This window comes from Asterias rubens, chromosome 12 (assembly GCF_902459465.1).
Source record: "Asterias rubens chromosome 12, eAstRub1.3, whole genome shotgun sequence".
NCBI classification, from domain to species: domain Eukaryota; kingdom Metazoa; phylum Echinodermata; class Asteroidea; order Forcipulatida; family Asteriidae; genus Asterias; species Asterias rubens.
Window position 1 is genome coordinate 15,943,161 of NC_047073.1, and position 27,264 is coordinate 15,970,424.

The 27,264-nt window shown below is 38.4% G+C and overlaps 1 protein-coding gene across 2 annotated transcripts in view; it reads left to right on the forward strand.

The window, feature by feature from the left end:
* LOC117297427 (KN motif and ankyrin repeat domain-containing protein 1-like) overlaps nt 1–27,264 on the forward strand; it is a 67,247-nt gene that overhangs the window by 12,669 nt on the left and 27,314 nt on the right. The window contains exons 2-3 of one of the 2 annotated variants that reach the window (XM_033780463.1): nt 7,849–7,985; nt 24,142–24,273. In XM_033780463.1, the coding sequence (XP_033636354.1) occupies nt 24,198–24,273 (76 nt within the window). In that variant the 5' untranslated portion in view covers nt 7,849–7,985; nt 24,142–24,197. Of the gene's footprint in view, nt 1–7,848; nt 7,986–16,870; nt 17,129–24,141; nt 24,274–27,264 lie in introns of those variants that run through there. The other variant, XM_033780464.1, reaches the window with a different exon arrangement.

Sequence of the window (27,264 nt, forward strand, 5' to 3'; positions counted from 1 at the left end):
AGTGAAGAGCGTTAAGTCTTCGACAGAGGAAGTGCAAATCTCGAATTGATAGCACTCAATTTGTCTGCGGAAGAAGTCTATATTATCTACCGTTAGTTGAAGGGTGAAGCTTTGATCGAGGCAAGGTGAAGACGTGTAAAGTCTTCGGAGGAGGGAAGTATCAAGTGTCGCTTTGCTTGGAGTCAGACTCCATTCTGGCTGGATGGGTTTTATGATTTGAAGAAGATGTCCTCCATAAATGATGAGTTTCCAGAGGTGATGTCTCTATCTGTCACAAATTAAAGTGCAGACTCTTTCATCTATTATAAAGTCTTATATTTCATGCTGCATTTACGCAAGTTTATAGTAATGCAGCAAAGGGCAAGGGCGAATTATTCTGGAGTCTCCACCACGACGTAACCTCGTTCTTGTGTTCTGAAAATACAGTAAAGATAAAGTGACATACTGTGAAGCATAGAATGTCCAAGCTCCGCTACTAACAAAATCTATCCTGTCACCTGTTTCCACAGTCAATTTTTGAAGCTTAGTGATGTGTTCAACTGTTGTACACAAAACATTTTCTAAGAAGAAGTGACTTGCGTGCAATTTTTTCCCCTACGCAAAATTAGATTTATGTTTGTACCTTATACAGGGCTATCAGCTGTGGTAAACATTCAACTAATCTGATGAGACACACTGTTGAAAAGACGTACATTTGTTTTTTTGGCGTGAATTTTTACTTTATGATAGACCATGCATATGATGTTATTTGAGCAGGTTGCCTTCACCTAGAGGTCTGTCAAAAGTAGGCTGTTTATTGGCCTATCCTGAGTGTTACACGTACAAATTTGTCGCGTAAATAAGATGTACATGCTAAAATAATTTTTGTCTCACAAAAAATTGTTTTTGTGAAATTGTTTTACTAATTTCTGAAAAACTACAGCACCTCAGCAAGTTACTTTTTAAGGGAAGCTTTCTACCATTATTGTCTACTGTGTAAGTTTAATGTAAATCTGAGGGATGTTTGTGTTTTGTGTTTACAAAAAGTACCCAAACCCTTCAAAAAAAGAAAGATACGAACTAGCTTATCAGTCTTCTGTCTTGACCTTAGCAGAGTCTTTCTAAAAAGACTCTGTTCTTTTTGTAATTGTCAGTCTGTTCAGCATTTATTCCATAGATATCCTTTTGGCTGGTTTGCAGCAGCTAATAGATCTCTCAAAAGAAATACACCCCTTTCCAACCCTATAGGGAGTTGAATCAGTTTACTCTGAGGATGCTTCTCCTTCCAACCAACTGTCGTACCTTCCTTTTTCCGATTGTCTAGTCTTGGTACTAATGAGATACAAAGTTACAAGACATTGTCGTCATTGATTTTATTCAAGCTCTGCGGAAGACTTCTCAGACTTTGCTCCTCCTAAATGTAATTTTAGATGTAAATTTTTCGGAGACACAATTGCATAATAGGACGGCGGAGGAAACAGAATCCGTCATTACAAATGAGTCAACCGGTTCCCTCTTCACACATTCTATTCTTATTGCCACATTTATTTCCTTGGTATCCTCTCTTCAAACTTCATTTGGATCTTCTCCGTTTCAGAGTTTGGTTTCCTCCCTTCTTTGGGGGAGTAGAGGATAAAGAGTCACCGACAGTGTCTCAAGCATTTCCTTTCTCTGAATCAGACCTTGGTGCTACTGCTTGGCTCGGGGGGACTCTCAACTGCCTGGGTAATCAGACAAACTTGGCTATCGTTGAAGATCAGGGGTGATGAAGAGAATGTCTTGTCTGTGAAATCACTGATGTTTTACTAGGATTTCTGTCTGCAAGGCTTTTGTTCCTGTGTGCAGTGGCATAACCAGATATTTTCATTTGGGGTGGGGGTAGGCAGGGGCAAAGACCAAGGCCCAATTTCATAAAGCTTTTAAAGGCACTGGACACATTTGGTAATTGTCATAGACCAATATGCTCACTTTACTTGGTGTATCTCAACATATGCATAAAATAACAAACCTGTGAATATTTAGGCTCAATTGATCATCAAAGTTTCAAGAGGATAATGAAACAAAAATCACCCTTGATGCTAACAATTGCTTTGAGTAATTACCAATAGTCTTGACAGATTTCTTCGCTAAGCAAATATTGAGTGTGCACCAGCTACAACGATATAAACTTAATGTAATTTTTGATGGTAACCTGTTCATTCTAATCAATACGATTCTGTGCCAAGCAAGTTTTTGTGCTGACAGGCTTTATGAAATGGGGCCCTGTTGTGCACTTGATGTGACGCATCATATGTGTAATTCATGGAATAACTAGCATTTCAATTTTCTGCTCAATTGGACATTGGAATCAAAAGAAAAAAGTTTAAAAAAAAGTGGTGGGCAGGTGAAAATTAATGACAAGCTAACTTGTCCTGTTGGCCAGTGACTGAGACAGTCAGGGATAAACCCGGGATGTGTAGATATTACATTTATATTTTCCATCTTACCAATATTGTGTGAACCCTTCTACCATCCAAACTGTACACCAGATGATTACAATTTACATTTGTATGGTCATGAGAGATATATTATTGCGTCCATGTTGGCACCTAAACGTCAAAGACACTTAGCCAAGAATAACTCTTAACACAATGGATACTTAGTGGTCGGAAGTGTTTTTGTAACACTTGATTTAAGTTTAATCATTAAAGATGACAAGATGTATGCACAGGGAAGTAAATCATTAGAAAGTCACTTGACCCTTTGCTGTTGCTTCCTTGCAGTCCGGTCCACTTCTTGTTCTTAAAGGGAAGGTACACTATTGGTAATTGTCAAAGACCAGTGTTCTCACTTGGTGTATCTCAACACATGCATAAAATAACAAACCTGTGAAAATTTGAGCTCAATTGGCCATCGGAGTTGGGAGAAAATGATTTTTAAAAAAAAACACCCTTGTTGGACGAATTTGTGTGCTTTCAGATAGAAATAAAAGACTTCTAGCTAGAAGTCTTTTATTTTTTTAGTGAGAGTTTACCCCTATTTCAAAATCTATGATACTTCAGAGGGAGCCGTTTCTCACAAAGTTTTATACTATCAACAGCTCTCCAATGCTCGTTACCAAGTCAGTTTTTAAGTTAATATTTGTTTTGACTAATTACCAAACGTGTACCTTACCTTTAAGGGATAGTGTAAAATTGATTTAGAGGAGAATGTGTTTTTTGTTATACATGTAGGTAGGGTCAAAGATTTGGTCATAGATTGGTCTTTCTCAATGTAATGCTGATTAAGAGCAAAAATTATAGAGAAATAAACCTTATAAGTTACATGAAGGCTTCAGCTGAATACAGTGTCTTCTCGCTGAGAAAATAGCAAACAAAGTTCCAGAAGATAATAGTAGGCACTAACCGCATCTCTGGCTCCATTTTCGCACCGACAGACACCATATACCTCAGAAATCTGAGACACGATTCCTTCATGAATCTTTTTTCAGATTCCTTTGTGAATCTTTTTTCAGATTTAAATGAGAATACTTGCATTTCTTTTGGACTTTCACCTTGCCTTTTAGGACTTGAGACTTGCCCCCCTTTGACTTGAGACTTGCCATTAGGAGGTGATCCATGTAAAACAAGGGCTATTTAAATTGGTTGAGACTTCAAACTTGTCCTTTAGGTTTTGAAAGTTGCCCTTTTAGGACTTGAGACTTGCTTGCCCTTTAAAACTTGAGGCTTGCTCCTTAGGACTTGAGACTTGCCATTCAGGACTTAAGACGTGCTCTTTAGAAGTTGAGGCTGGTCCTTTAGGAATCGAAACTTGCTCAAGCATTCAAGCTTGACGACAAAAATGGCTGGGCATTATATTTTCTTTGGCAAGTATTGCCCCCAAAGTCTATGTTACAAAAAGGCAAAGTAGTAAAATTTACATTGAATTTTTATCATTTTCATTTCATTGAGAGCAAAGAGCATGCTGCTAAAGTTTGAATCTTTTGAAATAATCAAATTACACAGCAGAGATGTTAAGGAGTCTCTTGCGCCTTTGGCTTTATAGACAAATGGGTCCGATACCCCCCCCCCCACCCCCACCCAAAGCCCCCAGACCCTTTTATTAAATTTTAATCCTGTCTTACAGAGCACATGTTGAACTTGTAAATTCCCCTGGATCCACAGTCATCCGGAATGAAATGTTACCTGTAATTACTCCTTAATGCATTAAGGTGCTGTGGATGAAAACTTGGTATCCGTCACAAGTGTTTGTGGCTTGTGGATTTTCCTGTTATTTAAAAGTCGAGTTTAATTATGAACAGCCGTGGACTGAGTGATTTGAAGGCATGAGGACGGTTGTCTGTAATTGGTATCACACGTCTTGTCAGAGAGTACACAGACCCTGTCTTGAACTTCCACTAAGATTTTCCATTTTCACAGGTCTTTTTTAATCAGACTTTTTCATTGAAACCCCTTGCACTATCTCGTGCTAAATTCCCTCGTTTTTTGTATCATATATGCGTGCATAATGTAAAGTAATTCAATTTAGCTACAAACATAGATAAAGTAAACTTTATGAAGATCCTGATTATGTTAATGAGATGGTAAATCCTTGGTTGGGATTCGAACCCACAACATGAAACAACTGCGCCGGGTACTGACACCCCTATGTAAAGAAACTCCTAATGTGTTTTGCTGTTTCTAACCCTAATTCGAGGCCTAATCCTAACCCCAATCCCAACCCTAACCCTAACCCCAACCCTAGCAGTAGCATGTACTGGTGTATCATGAGGGATTATTGGAACATATGGTTGTCTGAACATAGGGTTGTGGGAACATAGAGTATCTGAACATGTTGAGCAGTAATCCATGGAAACTAGTTTCCAAGATTGTTTAAAGGCACTGTGCACTACGGTTTTGTTCTGCCCCCCCCCCCCCCCCCCCCAGTACCTGAGCACTAAAGTATGCAGTGCTTGTTACACATAGGTGTAATGGTACAGGCCTACCATACTTTATCCCTGATGCATTTATTGCAGCTACTGAAACATTGACATTGTGGTTTGGAAATGTTCATAAACTAGAGGATTGGACTGAAATAAAGGTCGGTATACCTGTTTGTATGGACAAATCAAATTATATACACCTTGTCTTCATTTAAAATAATGTTAAGTGGGAAAAGCTTGTGCATGTTTTTTTGTACAACATGTAAAGATATTGCAAAGTAATGCTTAAGAAAAACAACAGGAAAAGGTGATTTTGATAATTTCCAAGTTCTATCAAAGGAGTTAGAAAATTGATGTAGATTTATTTACTGTTGATGGTTAATGGAGTTTCAGCGATTTCCACCTGCTAAAGGATTGCAGACATGTGGTCTATGTTTTGACCGAGCTAGCTATTTAAGGATGTGAAATATTCAATTATAAATTAAAAATTATGTTTTAAATTTTCAAGTCGGCATTTTTACTTCAAGGGAAGCTGCATTAGTCACAGGGGAGGTAGCGTTTCCTTCATTATATCCAAAACTGTCAGCTATTAATTTTCCATCCCACACATAACCTTGTCAGATGGTTGGACCCAAACACCTGGCTGTTGTCAGTTGGTGTGAAGACAATTTTAGCCTCATTTCAAGGCAGCGAAAAACCACAGTGTTGTTGTTTTGACTAGCTGATTGCTAGTGGTAACCCTAGTTGGTTGGGAAACCAAGGTCCCATGAATTTTTTCTTTAAGGTTTCTTGGTTTTAATGATAAGTGGCAAGGAATTATGAGGTAAGCTCAAACCATAGAGTAAGGTCTCTGTCCTTTACTCTATGCGCAAATAAATGAATGTTATATAAGTTTGTATTCATTTCTATATTTTTTATCTGCTCCACCATGGTGTTCAGTTTTTTTTTTTTTTTAATATGTACACCATTTCCACTAAAGCACATTCGTTGTCGCTAAAGACCAGGGCAAAACTTGATAAAGTTGACTGTTTAACAGGAAACAAATTCTTTGATAAGCAAAAATTGAGTGTGGCACCAGTCACAACAATGTAAGCTTAATGTTATTTTGGCTTGTAACCTGTTTCTGTAAGCAATACTTTTCTGTGCTGAGCACATTTTGGTACTTACAGGCTTTATAAAATTGGGCAATGGGCCCATTTTCATGGCTCTGATTACCGTAAAGCAAAAGAACTGTTTGATTTAGAAGCCTAACAGCAGCTTTCAGTAGTTTAAAGCATTTTGAGAAACAATTCATTTCAGAGAAAAGTGGTTTTTGAAAAATGTATCAGTTTATATCCTCAAACTTTGAATGTGGATGGATTTGAATTGATTAACCACTCCGGATTTTCGGTGATATCTCAAAAAACAAGACCACCTTTTGTAATGAAATTTTCACATTTAAATTTATGTGGAATTAAAACAATCAAATGTCATTTCCAAAAACCAAAAGTGTACTTTACCTATAAAATAATAAATATTTTAAGGGGTATATCTCTTAAAGTACTAATAAAAAGGCTTGCTGTACACACATTCTATAGATGGACCTCACTTGCATTTATGAACTATTGCATTGATGTCTGATGCAACCTTGAAAAATATGAATATCTCTCTGAACCATAATCTGAAGTACGTTGGGCATATGTTTTAATCATCTTTATGAATCCATCCCTGACCACCAAATTAAAGCGCTGCATGGCCAGCAGGTGTTCCCTTATCAAAGGATCTGTTAAGTCAATCTTTCAAAAAAATAGTTAAAAGCCTGACGTTTTGACTCTGGAAGGGTCGAGAAAGACTCTGCTAGGGTCGAAACATCAAGCCATAAACTATTCTTTTCATTTATACCATATAGGTCATTTTGGTTGGCAACAGCTAATTCACTTTTTCAAGTCATTCTTACAGCGGTAATCAAACACTGTAAAGCGACGGTAACGGTCAGACATCCATACAGTGCGGTGTGTCGATAAAAACCTGTGATTGTTCTGGTCTAGACACCCCCCTGCCCCTCCCTTAGGAAATGGGCTTCCATGGGAGTGAACCTTTCACTCAAGCAGGAAAAGACACCTTTCTTTTCCCAGGAGCAAGTCAAATTTATAGAGTGAGCATTTTGTGGAAGATTGAAAGATTATTTATGTATTAAGTTATAAATATATCCATCTGGTAATGAAGCAACTAAATCTTCAAGGTAGCCGTGAGGTAAGCCTGGGTAAATTGTGTGACTACTGAGAGGTGCTGGGTCAAGAATAGTGGAAACCCAGACTTACACAAAATTGTTCAGGAATGTTCACATTTTTGTTGGATCTCATCCCCGAAGATGACCGTTAATTTAAATTAGAGACTTTGGTATGCTTGGTGGCGGTAAATTACATTTGTTATTGTTAACGTGGTTCTGAGCATGCGCACATTACCAAATACAGGGGATTTACCTTGTAAAGCCCGAGTCATACATGTTCTTCCTGCGGATGCGATATAAATTTTGACGTGACAAATTCGCGAGGAATAATTAACAGCATTTGAAATGTGCTTAACTCCTGCGAAACATTCGCTGCGAAAACACCCCCGTGACGTCAACATTGGCTTCACATTTATGTTCGCAGGAAGTAAGAACCATGCTATAGTCTGCTGCCACCTAGCATTCAAAAATCCCTCATTGGAGAAGTTTACAAGAGAAAGGGAAGCAGGATACTATGGTTCCAAAGAAAAGTAGTAAATATGATGGAAAACTTATAATACAGTCAGTCCTGCATATTTCCGTAATTTTGCAAAATTTGCTTCTCAATTGGACACTTCCTTTAATCTTATATCAAGAAGAATCATGACACTTTTCCCGCCGTATGCCTTCAAGGGGAGGAAAGACATATCAAATAATCCCTTTAATGTTTCCAGGGTCTCTCACTCCCTCATGGCATGTGGTATCGTTATCATTTCTGCAGGAATATAACTAGCAGAGCCGGATCGGAACTAAGTATTGCTCTCACGCTGGTTAACATGCTCGGCTGATAATACAACTGCACAGCCACGACGTTCAGACTCAAAGTGAAGGATTACTACACACGCGGAGAAACGTCTGGTGAGTAGATAAAATTTAAACAAATTTAATTTTAAACACTTTTTAGACATTCATTTATGTATGATCATCACAAAACACAGAAATATTGCTAATATTGTTCATTTCTTTAATCATGTTTTGTCAGTAAAAATGTTAACAGAAGTAACATGAAACAGAAAATTTATTTATGTGTCAGAAATTGGGATACTATGCTAACATTTCTACAAGTGAATGGAAGTAGGTCAAAATCTTAGGGCCTTTTGCGGCTGGCCGCTATTTTGGTCCAAACCGCTTGTGGCTGTGGTTTGTAGAGGGTTAAATGTTTTCATGTTTAGATTCAAGAATGGGAACTGGTATTCTTTGTGAGATATTTAGTGTAATAAGAGGTTACAGTGTTTCTAGGTGCCAGTGCTTCAATAGATTGTAGAGCTCAGCTCATATGGACATTTATTTACAAGGGTCTGTACAAACCTTGTAGTTGACTCGACCGCTTAAACCACTGTGATTTCAAAGCAAACTGCTAAGTATGACCGCTTAGCTTAAAAAACCTCCCATGCTACTTACATGGTATTATGATAGAGCATCCACTCTTACAACTGATGCATATTTAGAATGATTATTTTCAGGGTTCTCCCTAGGTTTTTTCAAAAGAAGTCTACACAAGCCAATGCAATACCATATTTAGTTCTCAATATGGTTTTTAAATTTTGTAGTCAAAGAATAAGAAACCCCATTTTAAATCTGTTTGCATCATTTGAACTTCTTGCAATTACAAGACTCTTAAATGAAGAAAGTGTGCTCAGACCACTGCACTTAAAAACTTTAAGTTAATTACACCTACTTAGAAAAACATAAATTAGAAAAACATCAATGAATCCTGCCTGTTCCTCTAAGATTGCGCATTAATTAGCTCTTAGGAAATATCATTAAGTAGAAGGCTAATTGATAAGTATGCTTGAAATTAGTTCGAAATTGCTAAAGTGCACCTATCAGCGGCGACTCTTTGCAACGAAGCGTGAAGCTCCAGATTGGTTTGGAGGAGACTTTTGTTTGCTCTTTTTTCGCTAGCATTCCGACAGATAGAGTTTTCACTCTCCTTAGTTTGGACACGTTGAGCCTGAGTGAGCATCACAAAGCCTGCTTAATAGGGATGAGTAAATACAAAAGTGAAGAGTTGTGTTTACTCTGAAATGACAGGGGAAGAGGATTTGTAAAGCGCAAAAGTGCAACTCACTGTGAAAAAGAAGAAGGAACTCGTTCCACCTACTTTCACACATGATTTGGTGTTGACATTTAAAGTGATAGTGTGCATGTATATCGTCCTGTGTTGTTTTATTTTTATTTTTTTTCTGGCTAAGGGGAATATTTCATTTATTTTTTGCTCATCACCCGATGGGTTATGTAGCTAGCCAAGACATAAAGAAACCAGATTGTTGTTGGTTCATATCTTGTTTACCCTTACACCATTGTGTAATACCAGTGCTTTCCGAAATTATTTAAGAAAGAAAAAAAAACAGTTCAAAGACTTATAACATGGGTGGGATTCGAACCTTTGACCTTAGCCATTCTAGAGCAGATGTCTTACTCAAACACCAAGATTGCCTGAATGCAGTTTGAATCCTTTATATTAGCAGTGGGTACCATATAGCGATAATTAAATGTTAAATTTGCATTGGGATAAAAAACACAAATAATATTCATTATCCCTAATGCAACCTATTACAAATATTGAGATTTCCAGTCTCCGAACAAAAGGTCCGATTGATTACACAATACACTTATTATTTATTTATTTATTTTGTCCATGAGAGAGGCAGTAAAACATGTCTGAAATTTTGTTTTCTTGTTGAGTATAGTGTTTTCATCTCCTCCTCCCATCGATCTTAAGTTTATATCGAGTTTTATGATTGTAGAGTCTTCAAAGGCAAATACTTTCATAGGAATTTAGAGTGCCTTTTTAGTAGCAAACAATGTTGCGCATGACATGTACGTTAGACCGCCGGACCAGCTTGGGGAAATGTATTGTGTCACCTTCATGTCATTCAGCAATGACATTTGATCAAATTCTCATTGAACATCTGGTGGGAATGAGAACGCCAGTTTCAAAGAGGGATACTCTTACACAATTCTACATATGTCATATTTAAAGGCACTGGACACTATTGGTAATTACTCAAAATAATTGTTAGCATAAAACCTTACTTGGTAACAAGCAATGGAGAGCTGTTGATAATATAAAACATTATGAGAAACGGCTTCCTCTGAGTAACGTAGTTTTTTGAGAAAGAGGTAATTTCTCACACAAAATTAATATAGACTTCAGGCCTGAAGCCATTTATTTTGCATCTGAAAGCACACATATTTGTTCAACAAGGGTGTTTTCTTTTATTATTCTCTTGCAACTTCGATGACCAAACGAGGCAAAATTTTCATATGTTTTGAGATACACTAAGTGAGGATACTGTTCTTTGACAATTTTACCAAATGTGTCCAGTGCCTTTAAGCACGTCTGCACATACATGTCCATGCACATATATCCAGAGGTACCAGCCAACCATATAAGGGTTAATGACTTCAGCATACTGGTCCACGGTAATGTAGGTATTTTACATCAACAATAAATTGTTCAAATAAAAGATTTCCAAAACCATGAAAGTTTGTGAAAGGTTATACGTGTTTGATGTGATTAAGTCGGGTTGAAGCCGTCTGTGCAATAGTGTTGAAGCATGTGTACTGAGAACATCTATAGAGCTCTTCGTTTCAAATGTCAATGCCAAGCTCTAACATCTGCTGAATATCTCTGTTGATTAAGCAATTTTTTACCATACATGTAGGTGTTCTATAGGCCTACCACTTTCATTAATCTGCTTCAAATACAAATTTGCTAACCACAGAAACATGTTATCAGCAGAAATACCACAAAATTTGGTTTAGTCTGTAAATTCTGCTGAACGGCTCTATGATGTTTTGGCGACAGATTGTACTTTAAAAAGTTCTCCCCTGGCAATCCTCTAGTTTCAGGAAATAAAGTATCATTTTACCAGACTTGTGAAATTCCATAAAGCATTGGGGCCCACCGTCAAAAGCTATATGCAAAGCCATTGGCCAAAATTGTGGGAAATATTGTGTACCAATCTCAGTTGCTATAAACCAATCTTTTGCATAAAAACTAGAGTAATAATATTTTTTTATTTTTTTATTTTATTTTTACCACCCTATACACCGATGTGTGTTAGCACTGTATACTCAGTACTTTCCCCTTACACCGATGTATGTTATCACTGTATACTCAGTACTTTCCCCTTACACCGATGTGTGGTAGCACTGTACACTCAGTACTTTCCCCTTACACCGATGTGTGGTAGCACTGTATACTCAGTACTTTCCCCTTACACCGATGTGTGTTAGCACTGTATACTCAGTACTTTCCCCTTACACCGATGTGTGGTAGCACTGTACACTCAGTACTTTCCCCTTACACCGATGTGTGGTAGCACTGTACACTCAGTACTTTCCCCTTACACCGATGTGTGGTAGCACTGTACACTCAGTACTTTCCCCTTACACCGATGTGTGTTAGCACTGTATACTCAGTACTTTCCCCTTACACCGATGTGTGGTAGCACTGTATACTCAGTACTTTCCCGAGTCCTGTACCCATACACCGATGTGTGTTAGCACTGTATACTCAGTACTTTCCCCTTACACCGATGTGTGTTAGCACTGTACACTCAGTACTTTCCCCTTACACCGATGTGTGTTAGCACTGTATACTCAGTACTTTCCCCTTACACCGATGTGTGTTAGCACTGTATACTCAGTACTTTCCCCTTACACCGATGTGTGTTAGCACTGTATACTCAGTACTTTCCCGAGTCCTGTACCCATACACCGATGTGTGTTAGCACTGTATACTCAGTACTTTCCCGAGTCCTGTACCCATACACCGATGTGTGTTAGCACTGTATACTCAGTACTTTCCCTAGTCCTGTACCCATACACCGATGTGTGTTAGCACTGTATACTCAGTACTTTCCCGAGTCCTGTACCCATACACCGATGTGTGTTAGCACTGTATACTCAGTACTTTCCCTAGTCCTGTACCCATACACCGATGTGTGTTAGCACTGTATACTCAGTACTTTCCCTAGTCCTGTACCCATACACCGATGTGTGTTAGCACTGTATACTCAGTACTTTCCCTAGTCCTGTACCCATACACCGATGTGTGTTAGCACTGTATACTCAGTACTTTCCCTAGTCCTGTACCCATACACCAATGTGTGTTAGCACTGTATACTCAGTACTTTCCCGAGTCCTGTACCCATACACCGATGTGTGTTAGCACTGTATACTCAGTACTTTCCCCTTACACCGATGTGTGTTAGCACTGTATACTCAGTACTTTCCCCTTACACCGATGTGTGTTAGCACTGTACACTCAGTACTTTCCCCTTACACCGATGTGTGTTAGCACTGTATACTCAGTACTTTCCCCTTACACCGATGTGTGTTAGCACTGTATACTCAGTACTTTCCCTAGTCCTGTACCCATACACCGATGTGTGTTAGCACTGTATACTCAGTACTTTCCCTAGTCCTGTACCCATACACACCGATGTGTGTTAGCACTGTATACCCAGTACTTTCCCCTTACACCGATGTGTGTTAGCACTGTATACTCAGTACTTTCCCGAGTCCTGTACCCATACACTGATGTGTGTTAGCACTGTATACTCAGTACTTTCCCGAGTCCTGTACCCATACACCGATGTGTGTTAGCACTGTATACTCAGTACTTTCCCGAGTCCTGTGAAAAAAATGTCACAGGCATGTTACTCGGGTGGGATTCGAACCCACGACCCTTGCAATTCTAGAGCAGTGTCTTACCAACTAGTAGACTACCGAGGTTGCCCGGTAACTAGAGGCTATGTTTTGGCAGCAGGCACCTCAACGATATAAGAGATGTTAAATTTGAATCGGGGATAAAGAATACTAGTTTTTGGTTTTTACCCATACACCGATATGGATATGGTATTATGCTTTTAAAGGAAATCTGTTTTTACACAGGGATAAAAAATTGAAAAAATGTTTTCAAAACCCAGAACAAAGTACATGTAGAATATATTACATTATTTTTTTATTGAAAAAACAAACAAACAAACAATGAATCTATGTATGATTATCAAAATCCAGATGAACTGTTTGCTTGATCTGTTTGTGCACAGTCGTCAAAGCTAATTGTTTCACTATTTCAATCCATGAGATACTGTACAAGTGTGCATGAAAGTTTATGTCAACTACTTCACTATAAACTGTGATCAATCTTGTTTTTCAGGAAAAAGCAACAGTCTGTTATGGCCATGATTAAAGACACTCGAAGTGTAATTTACCCCAGTCACTGAAACAAAGTAAAACTTAAATGACACCGGCTTCATCATAATCAAGGTATATCCTTTTCAGTAGAAATACATCAGCTATCCCAAAGGAATTGTCAATAATCCGGGGGTCAGTTCTTAATGAATGGAAACAAGGGTCTCTAAGGGTAGGAAGAATCCCGCTAATTTCACCAATGTGTACTTGATAGTGGAAAGTATAACCAAAGTGTTAGGCTAAGTGAATAAAAATAACAGTTGGTTGTCCTGGTTTTTCCAAAAAGAGGAGGATAAGAGCCTTTTTTTCGTTTTTGTTAGGTAGCTGCCAAGCATTTTAATTCAAACTGGTCACCAATTCTTCAGTTTAGAGTAAACACATATTTATGTAGTTACAAGTTAAAAGAGTTAAATGAGAAATACACAGAAAATTTGTTTTTTTTTAAGAAAAAAAAAAGAAAGAAAAAATAAAAGTATGCGGCCTCAAAAAAGGACGATGGAGGGGACGATCAACTGGTATTTTTTATTTGGCTCACCATTGAAGTCTGAGGTCACTGGTCTCAGACTTCTTAGATACATAAAATGAAGGAATCAATTTCTTGTCGAATTTGGAATTTGAACTTTTGAAATGAAACCTTCAGTGACAGTAATTTAGATCCCAGCTTAAAAGTCTGACACAATTTCTAGACTTCTGCATAACATGTCCGGTCTCTAATAACCATGATGTAATGTAATTCTGAGAGGTACAGAAAACAAATGCAAAATTGCTTTTGCATATATCTAAGTTCCTGGTGAATGGGTTTATTGATCAAGAGTGATCTTCAAGTATTTGTTTGGCAAATAGAAACATTCGTTTTCTAAGCAAAACAATTATTTTGCATTACACTTTTTTCAAATTAATATTCATTTTCACGGAATTACCTTTTGGTCTTATATGGATTGCAATTTATGACCTTAAAGGCACTGGACACTATTGGTAATTGTCAAAGACCAGTCTTCTCACTTTTTGTATCCCAACATATGCACAAAATAACTCGCTTGTGTAAATTTGAACTCAATTGGTCGTCTAAGTTACGAGAGAATAATGGAAGAAAAAAACCTCCTGTTGCACAAGCTGTGTGCTTTTAGATGCTTGAATTTGAGACCTCAGCTGAGGTCTAAATTCAGTGGGAAATTTCTTCCTTCTCAACAACTACGCTACTTCAGAGAGAGCTGTTTCTCACAATGGGTTATACTATCAACAGCTCTCCATTGTCATTACCAAGTAAGTTTTTATGCTAACAATTATTTTGAGTTATTACCAATAGTGTCCAGTGCCTTGAAATTACTTAGCTGGTGATTGATTGTGAAACCAGAAATCATATAAAATGTAAACCATACCCATATGGCTTTATGTCAGGTTGGTTTTTCGTGAGAGGCCAAGGCTATTTTCAAATTGCGAAGGGTGTTTCAATTTCAAAATAAAGTCTTTGGGAAACTTTTGAAGTGGCACACTGAAGTCAACAGATGACATGATCTAAATGTGGTTCCAGTTTTGCAAATTACTAGTTTCTGTGACAAGCGCATCAGACTCATGTTTCAGTCAGTAGAGCAAAAATGTTTTAAGTTGTTTTTAAGTTTCAAATGTAAGAATGAAAATGAAACCGAGAATGAAAATGGAAAGTACTTTTAAGCAAAACAGATTGTGAAACTTCCCTCGAACCATACACCAATCTATGTGTTTACAGAGTCATGTGCTTAACTTATTAAAAAAGGAAAGTCTGGCAATCCCCATCTTGCGTAATTGGTTACTATTATTCCCTTGGTGAGAAATGATACTGTATCAGTCGTTGGCACAAACAAGTTTAAAGGCGCCGTGCAGTGAGCAATAGCATAAAAACTGAGAAGAAGATGCGCCATAATAATGCTGCAGAGCTGGCATAAAAACTGAGAAGAAGATGTGCCATAATACTGCAGAAGCTAACACCCTGACAAGGCCACCGCCATTCTCATGTTATTTTCTGCGGACCTCAAATCACTGCCAGAATTGGTCATATCTCAGCGAGAAAAGTTTATTTTGACTTTGCTTTTGCATACATATCTTAAAGAAAGGCTATGATCATCTTCTAAGTCTATGGAAGACAGTAGTGAGTTTTTCTTTATGTTCACTCACTGTTATCAATGTAAGAATGTTGATACAGTAAACTGAGTAAGAAAAGTGTGAACTCAGGAAAAAATGCTTATAAGTTTGACGTCCGTGAATCTGACTTGGATCGGGGACGTTTCTTCCTTGTACCACTCGGTGCAAAGTAACAGACCAATGGAAAAAGGATGGACGTGTGTAGACAAGGACCCCAGATGCATCGATGCCGCTGGATGGTGGGTAACAGTGTCCTGTCCCCATGGCACATGACTTCCTAATCAAATTTTCCCAAGTCCCCATTTCTCATGGTCAAGTTTGAAGGGGGGAAGGGGTATGCTTTACTGACATGATCGTTTCTTAGGACGAGGCTTTACCAGGCATTAAAATCTCTGAGTCGCAGACTTGGCCCGTCGGAGGATTCCGGTCTGTCTACCGGGGTAAACTGTGACTAGGATTTCTGGCTGGCTGGTTGATTATCAGACAGTACGTAGCCTGTCATCTTTGTTTGGTTCTTGGGAGGGGTACGCTTCGGAGACGGCTAAATTGGGAGATTTAAGGACTCATTAAGAGAAATGGGGAGAGTTGTTGATTGAGGGATAGGATGGACTATTATGCAAGGATTGGATGCTTAATTTTGAAAGTTAATCAAAGACCTGTGTTAAAAGCTTTTTGAGAATCATTCCACTTCTTAGAAATGCGTTTATGGAAAAAATAAACTTTTTATTCCTAAAAATTTGAATCTGGGAAGATATACTGTCAGCTACATTTATCAGATTGTGTTTTCCAATTATGGATTATTCTTCCTGTGAGGACATAACTACTCCGGATTTTTGGCAATATCTCAAAAATGCTTTTGAAATGAAGTTCGTAGGTTAATTTGATTGCATATGGTATCTACATTTATGGATTGAAAAAAAGGTATCAGTGTAGGATTCAAATATAGTTCTGTCAACAGCATCTTGCAATGTCATGTAAGATTGACAATTGTTTTGCATTGATATCAATTGGTCCTTTTGGTTGGTAAAGCAGTTGAATTTGCAACAGCTAATTTTATTTTATTGTATCTAGAATAATTTTATGTAGAAAACCCTTTAGATAGTTGTTATATTTGTAAAATGAGAACATTTTCTGAGTCTATACTGATGTAGCGCATTCATGATCATCAAAACGGTGTACTTGCGATTGGTTTCCTAGGATTTGTAAAGCAATGTACACATTTGTATCATATCTGCAACAGAAGTCATTACTTATCGCCGCCGTGTAAGGAGGTTCATGTATATTCATGAAGCAGTGCTTTGTGAAGGATTACAGAACCATGATTGGTTAGTCAGTGACAGTGTGGGAGGAGCCAAAGTGACTTATGAATGGGATCTGTGGCCTCTCATGGTTCATTATAGCTGAGTGCCTGGGCATGTGTAACATCCCATAGTGGGAGTGCTCTAGCTTGCCTGATTATCAGTGGCCACTGGCTGTAGGTAGTCTTCATTGTGTGTTCAGATACCAATGTGTGTGTGCTGGGTACTGAAGAGTCTTCATTCTATAGGATTTATAAGCGTTGATTGTTCTCAGTTGGGGAAATACGACAGCGTGTGTTCAGATGTCATAAGGATATTTACTCAGATAAAGGATATAGCCGACTGTTTGTATACAGAGATCATCCATAGAAACTGGTAAGTTTTGTAGATTTTTTTAAAAGTGTTTAGGGCTTCACATGGTGATCAGAATAATTTACGACTGCAAAACAGATTTAGTTTCAGTTGCTTGTAGCTTTTATTGATTATGCTGGCATCTCCGGTATTTATGGCGCCTTGGATTCTGGAAAGGATCCTGATGATAGCGATGCTCACGATGGTGTAGCACAATGGTGTGGTTTGCTTGGGAAAAAATATAAATCACAAATATAAAATGGATACTCTCCACCAATACTATACAAAAGAATTGAATATTTTCAATGGTTTAGAGAAATATCTAGGAATGTAACATTATTCACAAGTGTCCTCCTTATCCACCTATTTTAGGAAAGTAATATGAGTTTACCACTGGACCTTTTGCTTCTCTAGACCATGGAGCTATATGACTGAACATGCCCCAAGTACATTTTTTTAAAGCGTAGAGCAAGGGTTAGATGCAAGTTTTCTGCGTTCCTTTTTGAGGCAGGCGGTTTTGGTCTTAGGGCATTTTTATAATGTTAGACATTCATCTGTGGTATTCCAATCAACTTGGTTTTTCCTTTCCTCTGCTCATAGATGTAGGGTACACAATTTATTGCCTAAATTCCTTTCAAATTATAGAATTCAATTTGTACTCTGTGTTTGACAGCATATCATATGCTGAATTGACAGCTCATGGTCGACTGGGTATGGTTCTCCGTTGGTCCGGGTATTGCTGTAAAGATTGCACAGGCTCTGCCCATGATGTCTTTGTGTCTTGTACCCTTTGTATAATTTGCACACTTTCATCACATTAATATTACACTCTGTGTTGGTTTATGAATGGTTTATGCATAGGCTTAGAACGGTTGAGTACTGGGCCATTGTGATTATTAAAATTAAAGGCATGATAGGCGTTTGGTATTGTAGGACGTGTAACTCTGCTTTGTGGTGGAGCATTTTAACTTGTGGTAAAGCGTTCTAGTGGTAGTACAGTGTATTTAAGTTTCTTCCATTTACAGCAGAGTGTAGGTTCAAAGAAGAACCCAGAACACTTATTGCAGAAAGAGTGTTTCTCGTTCATTGTTAGCACCCTTGTCTACAGGTTCAGCATTTAGGCTTCTAGGTTCAGGCTTCTAGGTTACACTATGTCAGTGAATGAAATTAAAAATTGCATCCTTAGTTATCCAGCCTATTAAAATAATAATAATAAAATTAACAATAGTGGTGGAGAAACAATCTCAAAAAGAGGAAGTTTTTTTTAAAGCACTTCTGGATTTGCGCCACAAAAAGCATTTTATTATTCTGCAACATCGAGTGGGAATGAATGTGTCAAAAGAAAATAATGGTACAATAATTGAGCAAGGGATACAGGTTAGCTCAGTGGTTTCTTTCCCTGCTTTTATTACTCTGTAGACCCTGGTTTGAATCATATACTGGAACCTTGCATGTGTGACGGTTTTCAGTCCCTATACGATTGCTCGAGTTTTCTTTATTTGAGGGTTTTCCTCTCACATCTAAAACTGGCTCTGTGGTTTCTTTCCCTGCCTTTATCTGTGGACCAATTGAATCACAGACCGGAACCTTGCATGTGAATTGGGTTTTCATTACCAACCTGATTGCGTGAGTTTTCATCCATTTGGGGTTTCGCTCCCACATCTTAAACTGAGCATTATTTTCTTCTCATTTCCTATATATCCTGTTATTGGCGCTAATTGTGCTGTTGGATGTTTTTAAATCAAATAAATGAATTCATTACTTCCTTTTATAGAATTGTTTGGCAGTTGTGGTTTGAGCGCCCTCATTGACTTGTTGATCTCATTCCAGCTACTGACACTGTGTTGTGTGGTTTTTGTGGTCAGGAACTGGAGGGTGTACTATTGACCTCCGTGGTTTAAATTGGAGCAATCACACACTTCCTACTTTAGCTAGAGATCACAGATTTAGATTGTGGCAAAATTCAATGTTGGTGGTCACAACAAGATCAAAGGAACTCAGTCAAGAGTGACACTGACTTCCCATGCCTCAATAGTCGCAATTTCAAAAGTATTATATCAGTAATTGGGTTCTGTGGTTCTGTGGTATAACCTTATAGGAAAGCAATTATAACAGTACAAGCAGAGGCAAGTTACCCCCCCCCCCCAAAAAAAAAAAAAAAGAAAAAAGAAAAAGAAAAAAAAACAACCGAAATCACCAAGCGCAAAAACAACAACTCTGGCATGTTGTGTTGTAGCTTGTAGATTTCCATGTTTTGTGAAGTTCCAAATTTCTGGATATTTGTAAACATATATGGCATTCCATCAAGTGTTATTATTATTATTTACGCACTGGCTGAAAATCTTGAATGACAGGCCTGTAAATTAAGCCTGAAAACACCCCAATAAATGTAGAATTAATTTGAGTTGAGTGCACCTGAATTAAATTGCATTCATTTGCTAAATCACACCAAATAAACAAACATGTTTGAGATTCACACAACTACAGCCCTCCACGATACTTTTCCAAATTAAATTCACAGAAACAGCGGGAATCCACTGATAGAAACCTCAACTCTTCACACATCTACAAAATGTTTCGTCTTGGCCACCAATCTAAGATGGCCTCATTATCTGCACAGTCACTCACTGAATTAAGATTGAAAGAATAAATAAGATGGAGCCGGTTCCGTTTCCTTCCGCCATGGTTCCATCATCATGAGTGTGCTTCATGCCGCCTCCGGTGTGATGCCGTATGGATCGTCGTTTACATAGTCTGCATTGCGTGTGTGTGATCATTATTATTCTTATAGATGATATCGGATGCCATGAACATTTTTGTGTTCGGTCGCATAGCATGGGCCCTGTGAACATTCGCCATGATACAGTTACACTTTATAGTTTCCTGTTCATGTCGGTTGTGTTGTCATTTAGCCTTCGAGAAAGACTCTGCTAGGGTTGAAACGCCAGGACATTAACTATTTTTTTGCATGCATACCAGTCCTTTTGGTTGGTAAGTTGTTTGAAGCAGCTAATTTTATTTTCTCATGATACACTGTAGGCAGAGGGATCTTGGGTTTATGTTGTCAGTATCTGTGCGACCTTATACTTCACGGAAATTGCTTCTATGCCTCTCTCTGGTCATTTCCTTGGTGCCCTTGAATTTGCCTTGGTGCCCTTGCAATTCTCTGGACAGTAGAAATTTACAACTTCCTCATAGAGTGCCCTTTACCAAGGAGAAAATGCCTTGGTGCCTTTGCCCTTATGAAGCATACAGGGTTTGCCTTTGTTCGGGGTGCCTTTGAGAAATCATACAACTGCCCACACTGCTCAGGTTTCCAATGGTTGCAACTTTTCTTAAAGTATCAGAAGCCACAAAAAATGTGTTAAAATTGAATCTGTTTTGTGTATAATAACAACTGAAGTCCATTGCTTTCATTTCCCAGCTCTTGATCTAAGCTATGTTGCCTTTTTAAAAACTTCTCCAGCAGGCTTTTTAAAGTGCCTGGTTTCCTCTTTGGATATGACCTAGGTCACTGAACTATTTAGGAATCCCTAATCTGAAGAACCCCTCTATTGTTACCTAATTGCAGGAGAGGAAATGGAAGCCCTTTTGTGTTGATTGGTTCTATTGTAACACATTAAATGGATGAGATCAATTCCATGGTGAATAATGCACATTACTGTTAGGGTTGGACTAGTGTGCTGTCAGAGGGTCTGATGTGGCTCGCTTTGAAGTTCAATAGATAAATAATAAAATAATAATGACGTAATCTATAGCGCCGGTATCTACAAAAAAGTGCTCATGGCGCAATAAAAATATTCCCCTTGGTTGTTCTCCAGCTATGCAAAAAACAAGAACAATTACAAATTCCAATGTCTAGTGAATGGATTACTTGCAGGTAGTGAGTAACTTATTTACAGACCACATTACTTGCTGTATTGGGGAGATAAGCCCATTCATATTATTACTAAAGTACTAAAAATTGTCCAGTTGGGCTTAGGAAACAATCCCCACGTAAACATTTACACGGTAGCACATTTTCCTTTCCAAATACAACTTTATTATAAATAAAAAGTCTGCTTTATGGAGCCCCACCTTCCTGGATCAAATGCTGGTTCAGCGTTCTTCATCATTAACAGTTGTCTGTCGGCCAAATGCCTGTTAAAACACCTTTGGATCAATCAGAATTCTTTCCAGTCTTGCTGGCTGGTCCAGTGTTTAAAAGCATCCCTATTTCATTTGAAAGGCTCAACTAGTGAAATGACAAGCTAACTGTTCCTGCTTGCCTTTTAAAAGTTAAGAGCAAACTATGTGGTTTTATTGAATCCAAGTGGTCCGGCTGGCTAGTTCAGTGTTGAAAAACATCCATGTTTGAAAGACTGGCAAGTGAAAATGCCAACGAACAGATAAGTGAAATTACAAGCTTACTGATCCTTCTTGCCAGAATACAAAAATTAAGGGCAATGGTTTTATTGAACCCATACAGCAACATTTCCAAATGCTCCGGCTGTTTGTTGCACCATGGATGTTTGCAGGTGCACATCAAATGAGGCTTCCCTTTAAAATGTTCTTCCATTTGATCTATAGGTTTGTTCTTAATTGGGTGTTCACACCTAAACTTCTGTCTTTCTGTGGCAATTTCCTGTTTAAATACAGTCGGGACTCCAATTGTCTAGAGTGTATGGGGCGGGAAGGGATTCAATCTAATATCAGGTATAATTCAACTTCCTCTTTTGGATAAATCCTTTCCTGTTAGGTGTCAACACCTTAGATGTCACAGGGACACTAGGCTTTTTAGTTTTCATAGTTTTAGCAGGGTACTGTGTATGTAGCTTTTTTTTATTCATCATGAGACATACATGTAACACCTTACATTTAAAACACGCTTAACACTATGTTTTTTAAAAAGCACTACAATATTTGTCTTGCAAGAATAGATATGTTGAGTTACACTTTTGATCTATGAGACAATTCTCTAAGAGAGCACTATGTAGTTTGGTTTGCAAGGTGCTGTGGCAATATTTGCCAATCAAACCAGGAGCACCGTGCGACCCCCTTCTCTTGACTGTAAGTGCACTCTGGGTTCTTGTACATGCATTACACAACACGAAAAAAAAAAATACAAAATAGGGAGACCGCCAACATAGGGCTAGATAGTTCAGTTGGTGGAGCGCTGGCACGTTATACATGTACCAGAGGTCATTGATTCACATCCCGCTCTAGTACTGTAAATGTTTCTTTTTCAACCCCAAATTATAATAACATTTTGTGTTACTTCAAAACCAGCAAGATGAAGAAGAACAAAAGTAGGACTCTGTACACTTGTTTCATTTTGTAAAACTTTATTTGCTTTTTCAATTAATGCAAAGTAGCACCAGTTTAGATGACAAGGTAGAGGGGATTTACACAACAGGCTTTTAGTGAATTTACTCTCCATCAGTTAAGAGATGACGCTAATTATAATTTTGTAATTGGATTATGCACATAAGCTAAATAAGTAAATGTATTAGCATGTTTCCACCATGTAAGGGTTGCTAGCCACTGATTAACAGTGTTTGAGAAACTCATCCATTTTGCTAATGAGTTTTGCGTGCATCAATTAAACCGTATCATCTAGACGCAAGAAGAGTACAGGATTTTTTGTAGGATTGTTGGGAAAAATAATAAACAAGGTTTTCCTCTTAACCGACAACCATCGGCCCTTGTCAGGGAGTGTCAAATATTTTTTGACATTTGAACACGACGTCTTAAAAATAGATGCTGGAACTCACCTGCTGGAGATGTGAGGGTCCACATGCTGTGATTAATGTGGTAATACGCAGTAATTATGCGTTGCCTGTGTGAGCCCTTGATAGAAACGGAGGCTAATTTATTGCCTCCTGTATCCTTCCTTAGCTCCAGGGAACCTAATATGGGCAACTGGGATGTGCATAGTTTACCCATGGATTCCGTGCCGTGAAGGTTGTACCATGGGCGAAAACCCCCTTGGGTAACCCCTCCTCCTAACACATTCATGCTCTTAATGTTATGGTTGTCCCTTAGGGTAATGTTATCAAAGGCAAATTGCCTGGAACTGGTTGCTTGTAAATTGAATTTACAAGCAACCAGTTCCAGGCAATCTCCAAGAAGAACAGATTCCATTCTTCTGGATCTTAAGACATTGATTGAAAAAGTCCTCCTGTGCTACCAAAGTGGTCCTGTAGCATGCACTGCTGTTGGTTGTCTCCAAGTTGCCTGTACTAAATGATGCCTTGTGTGACCCATGACCACAAGGCCCTCCGATAATCTTTCGCAGAAGGCATTTTTATTGGATTTTTTTCTCAAGTCTTCATGGTCTATGGTAAACCTTTGAAGGGGCACCAAGTCCAAGACAAGAGCAACATAGGCCATTGCCTCTGTGTGCTGTGTGATTCCAGAACTGCAGTGTCATTTAACACAAGTAACTTACTGTTTCAGTTAAGATAGTCTTTCGGACCACAAGCAGCTATTGGCTAAGTACTAAATGCATCCATATACTCATGTCACTTTCTATTAACTGTGATGTGTGATCTGGCCTGAAAACCTGAATCAATGGCCGAGGTATTTGTGAGGAAGGAAATTGTTGTGGCGCCAGCCTGTCCCAAAACCTGACACTTTTCTAGCTGCACGTGAAGCAACGCTCTTGCAATAACCATTTACATGTATTTGTACTCTCCTTCAAACTGTGCTGTGTATTATATCTTAAATCTCATGATTCTGAAACTTGGGGAACGAGGTAAGGTCAACACAGTGATCTCCGTTATCAAAGCAGAAAGTTAGTGTCACAAATACTTTCAAATGATTTTGGGGGTTGAACAAAGAATTGACTAGAGGGGGATTAAAACCAACGACCTCCGGATTAAAGTGCTGGAGGTCATATCCGGAGGTGGTTGGTTCGAATACCACTCTAGTCAATTCTTAGTTCAACCCCCAAAATCATTTCAAAATTTACCCAGTCAATTCCCCTTGTGGTTTATATTGAAAAATACTTTCAAATTCATAATATTTTCTTTTCTATCTTACTTTCTTTTCTGCAGATGTCGCATTTTTAGGATGTAACTGAGAGAGCATCGTTGGGAAGTTTCCAATCACGATGGCTGAGAGTTCCTTGGGGAGAGGTGTCGCCGATGGCAGCCCTGGATATGAGAGAGATCTCCCCCGAAAAGAAGGTGTGTACTCGCCCTCGAAGCTCGGCCAGGCTGTCTGGAAGTTTGTTCAGGCATGGAATGTCACAGAGACAATGGAGGCCATTGCCTCCGTTGCCTCTGGTACTGGCCTTGGTGCCTCTAGAGGTTTCCCATAGACTTTAAGATTTTTCAGTGGAAGTGTCCTTTGCAAAATGAAAATGGCATTTTTCAAAGATGAAATGCCAGGCCTGAGTTTGCAGTGTTATTAAACGTTTTATTTATTTCTGGGGAGGGGATGGGCCCAAAAAAGGAAAATGGCTTTGGCCTATTGAAGATCAAAATCCAGGCCTGTGTTTGCAGTCTTCTTAAACATCTGATATACTATGAGGAATGGGAGGGGGGTTATTTTAACGCTATGGTTGTGTTTCTGGATGTGGTTTTAGGGCCTTACGATGAAGCTACGGAAACCCACATTATGTCATGGGCTCAAGCTGCTATGACATCCAGGAAGGCTGGCATAAAATCGAACTCCTCTACAGCATATGGAATTGTTCTAAACATAGCATTTCTATTTTGGATTTTATGGTTAACCAGATTGCCACGGGTTTAAGAATCCTTTTCCCATTACCTGTGTGATCATGGCCACATGAACTCTGTGAATCAATTGCCTGTGTACACCCACTCCGCCACAGCACCTAAACACACCTGGCTTGTTGGCCGCCAAACACATATTGGAACTTGAATGCCAGTTTTGGGAAAGACTGATGCTGTGACTTGCTTGAGTTCAATTGTGTCCTCCAAAGGCTAATTACCATCTGATGTTGGGACCGTAGTTAATCAGCTGATGATGATATTTTCAGACCTGGATGTTCATCTTTGAGAGAGCAAGGCCATTTTTATTTTTGCAAAGGTTACTTCCACTGGAAAATCTAAAAGTCTATAGAAAACTTTTTTAAGGGCAACAAAGGCCAATGACTCTGTGGCCTTCGCGTCATTCTAAGTCTATATCTTGACATAATGACTAAATGTATCACATTGGGCACATTATAAATAGTGTTTTCAAATTGTATATTGATATTTGAGAAGTCTACCTCAATGTTTCTCCCCTCTACATAGTTTGGGAAACACAAGGGGAATAGCCTTGTTATAAATTGCTGCAATTTGTCAGTAGAGGGCAGCATTCAGTGTGTCACAGTGTGTAATTTTGTGGAGGATAACATGCTACCAATTGCCCTGTTCATAAAAAAGATTAATCTCCTAAAAGGATTACCTGAAAGTGATTTCTGTTTCACTTTGGTTTTCAGATATTTTGTATTTATGTTGTCGCTGTTTATTTTTTATACAGGGACGTTTTGAATCATAAGTACAGTAAAACATATATTGTCTGTGTAAGGTTGTCTGTTTCCATTGTTGGATATAATTTATCTGTTTGCTGGGGTGTGTTGTTTTGCTGTTGGGCATTCAACTGGTTATTTTTTTATTGGAGTTGGACATTCCTGGAATTCAAGGTTGGCTTGGATGGATGAGTTTTGGTCACAGTTTGTGAGTTTTCTGCAATTATTACGATTTTCATTTTTATGGTTTGCATCAACATCAACCCACTCTCCGCCATTTTCAAAATGACTTGGGTCTTTGTGAACTTAATTGGTAGGTCAGTGAACAATTTCTCATTTGAACTACCACTAGCTACCAGCCAATCTCGGTGGTCTACACAATGTAGTTCTTTTAAAGACACTGCTCTAGAATTGCAAAAGTTGTGGGTTCGAATCCCACCTGAGTAATATGCCTGTGAATTTGTTCACAGAACTCAGGAAAGTGAGTAAACACACATAATAGGTGTAAGGGTATTACCTCCGTGGTAAAACTCCCATTAATATTCTAGCAAGGTTTGCCTTTAACCTTTTTAGTGACTTTATGCTTTTCGACACTGAGTAAAATAGTGAAGTGGTGTTTTCTACTGTTACATTGTGCTATGTAAATAAATAGATCTTATGCAAACAATAAATGAACAAAATGTCACACATACATGAACTGCTGAGCAATGATGTGCACCGAAGAAAAAACAGTGTGCTAAGCTTCCAAATTAGAGTGCTTTTCTTGGGTGTTACACTGAATTTCTTTTCACTGTATTTTTATTTTGACCTCTGTCTGATGAGCCTGATCAGTTATATCAGAACCAATAAAAAAGATCTACATATTTGTGGTTTTGTGTTTGGTTGCAATCAACTGAGCATGAAGAATTTCACAAATTGTCCACACTGTATTTTTCCTATCATTTCCTTTCTAGCTACTGGTAGGAAGGCATGCATTGTGCATCCATGCACGTTGTATTTTGTTCTACACTTCAACAAATAAGATATCAAGTCATTCATCCAGAATAAGTTGATCATACTGCCATGCCCCCACACTTCCAGTATCGGCTGTTTATAGCTTGTGTTTATTCAGTAGACAGGTATTTAGAGCATCATCCATTATTGAAACCCAGTTAGGTGGAAAACTTTGGCTCTTGATTTTCCAGCAACAGCAGCAACCTTGGTTCTGGTAGCTTCTTGGGATGAACATGCTTCCCAGAAATTGAGGAAGTTAGAGTTGCTTTACAACATGTTCATCAATCTTACTCCGGGGATAATAATGTTCTATAAAATGCCTTGACCTAGCTTCTATGGAGGCTATATTTTTTAGAACCAAGTATTATAATCAAATATTATATATTTTGCTTCAGGTAAAGCTTGCTGTCCAGTTTATGCAAAAGTATTTACCCAATCAGTGTCTATTGAATTGGCCCAATTTTTGGAAGGTCTATTAGCATGGCGGATTAAATCAGCTTTAAATACATAAACACACCAATTGACCTTCAGATAGTTACTTCTGTGAAAGCTCAAGTTTGCTCTTCCAATTTCCATGTCAAAATACAAACAAACCATGTCAATTTTATAAGATAGTGCCCATCCCATCATATTTTTATAGGGTTGGCTAGGTGATATTATTCTCTGACTTTCCTCAGTTGGCGTAACCAGACCAGAGAGAGGGTTT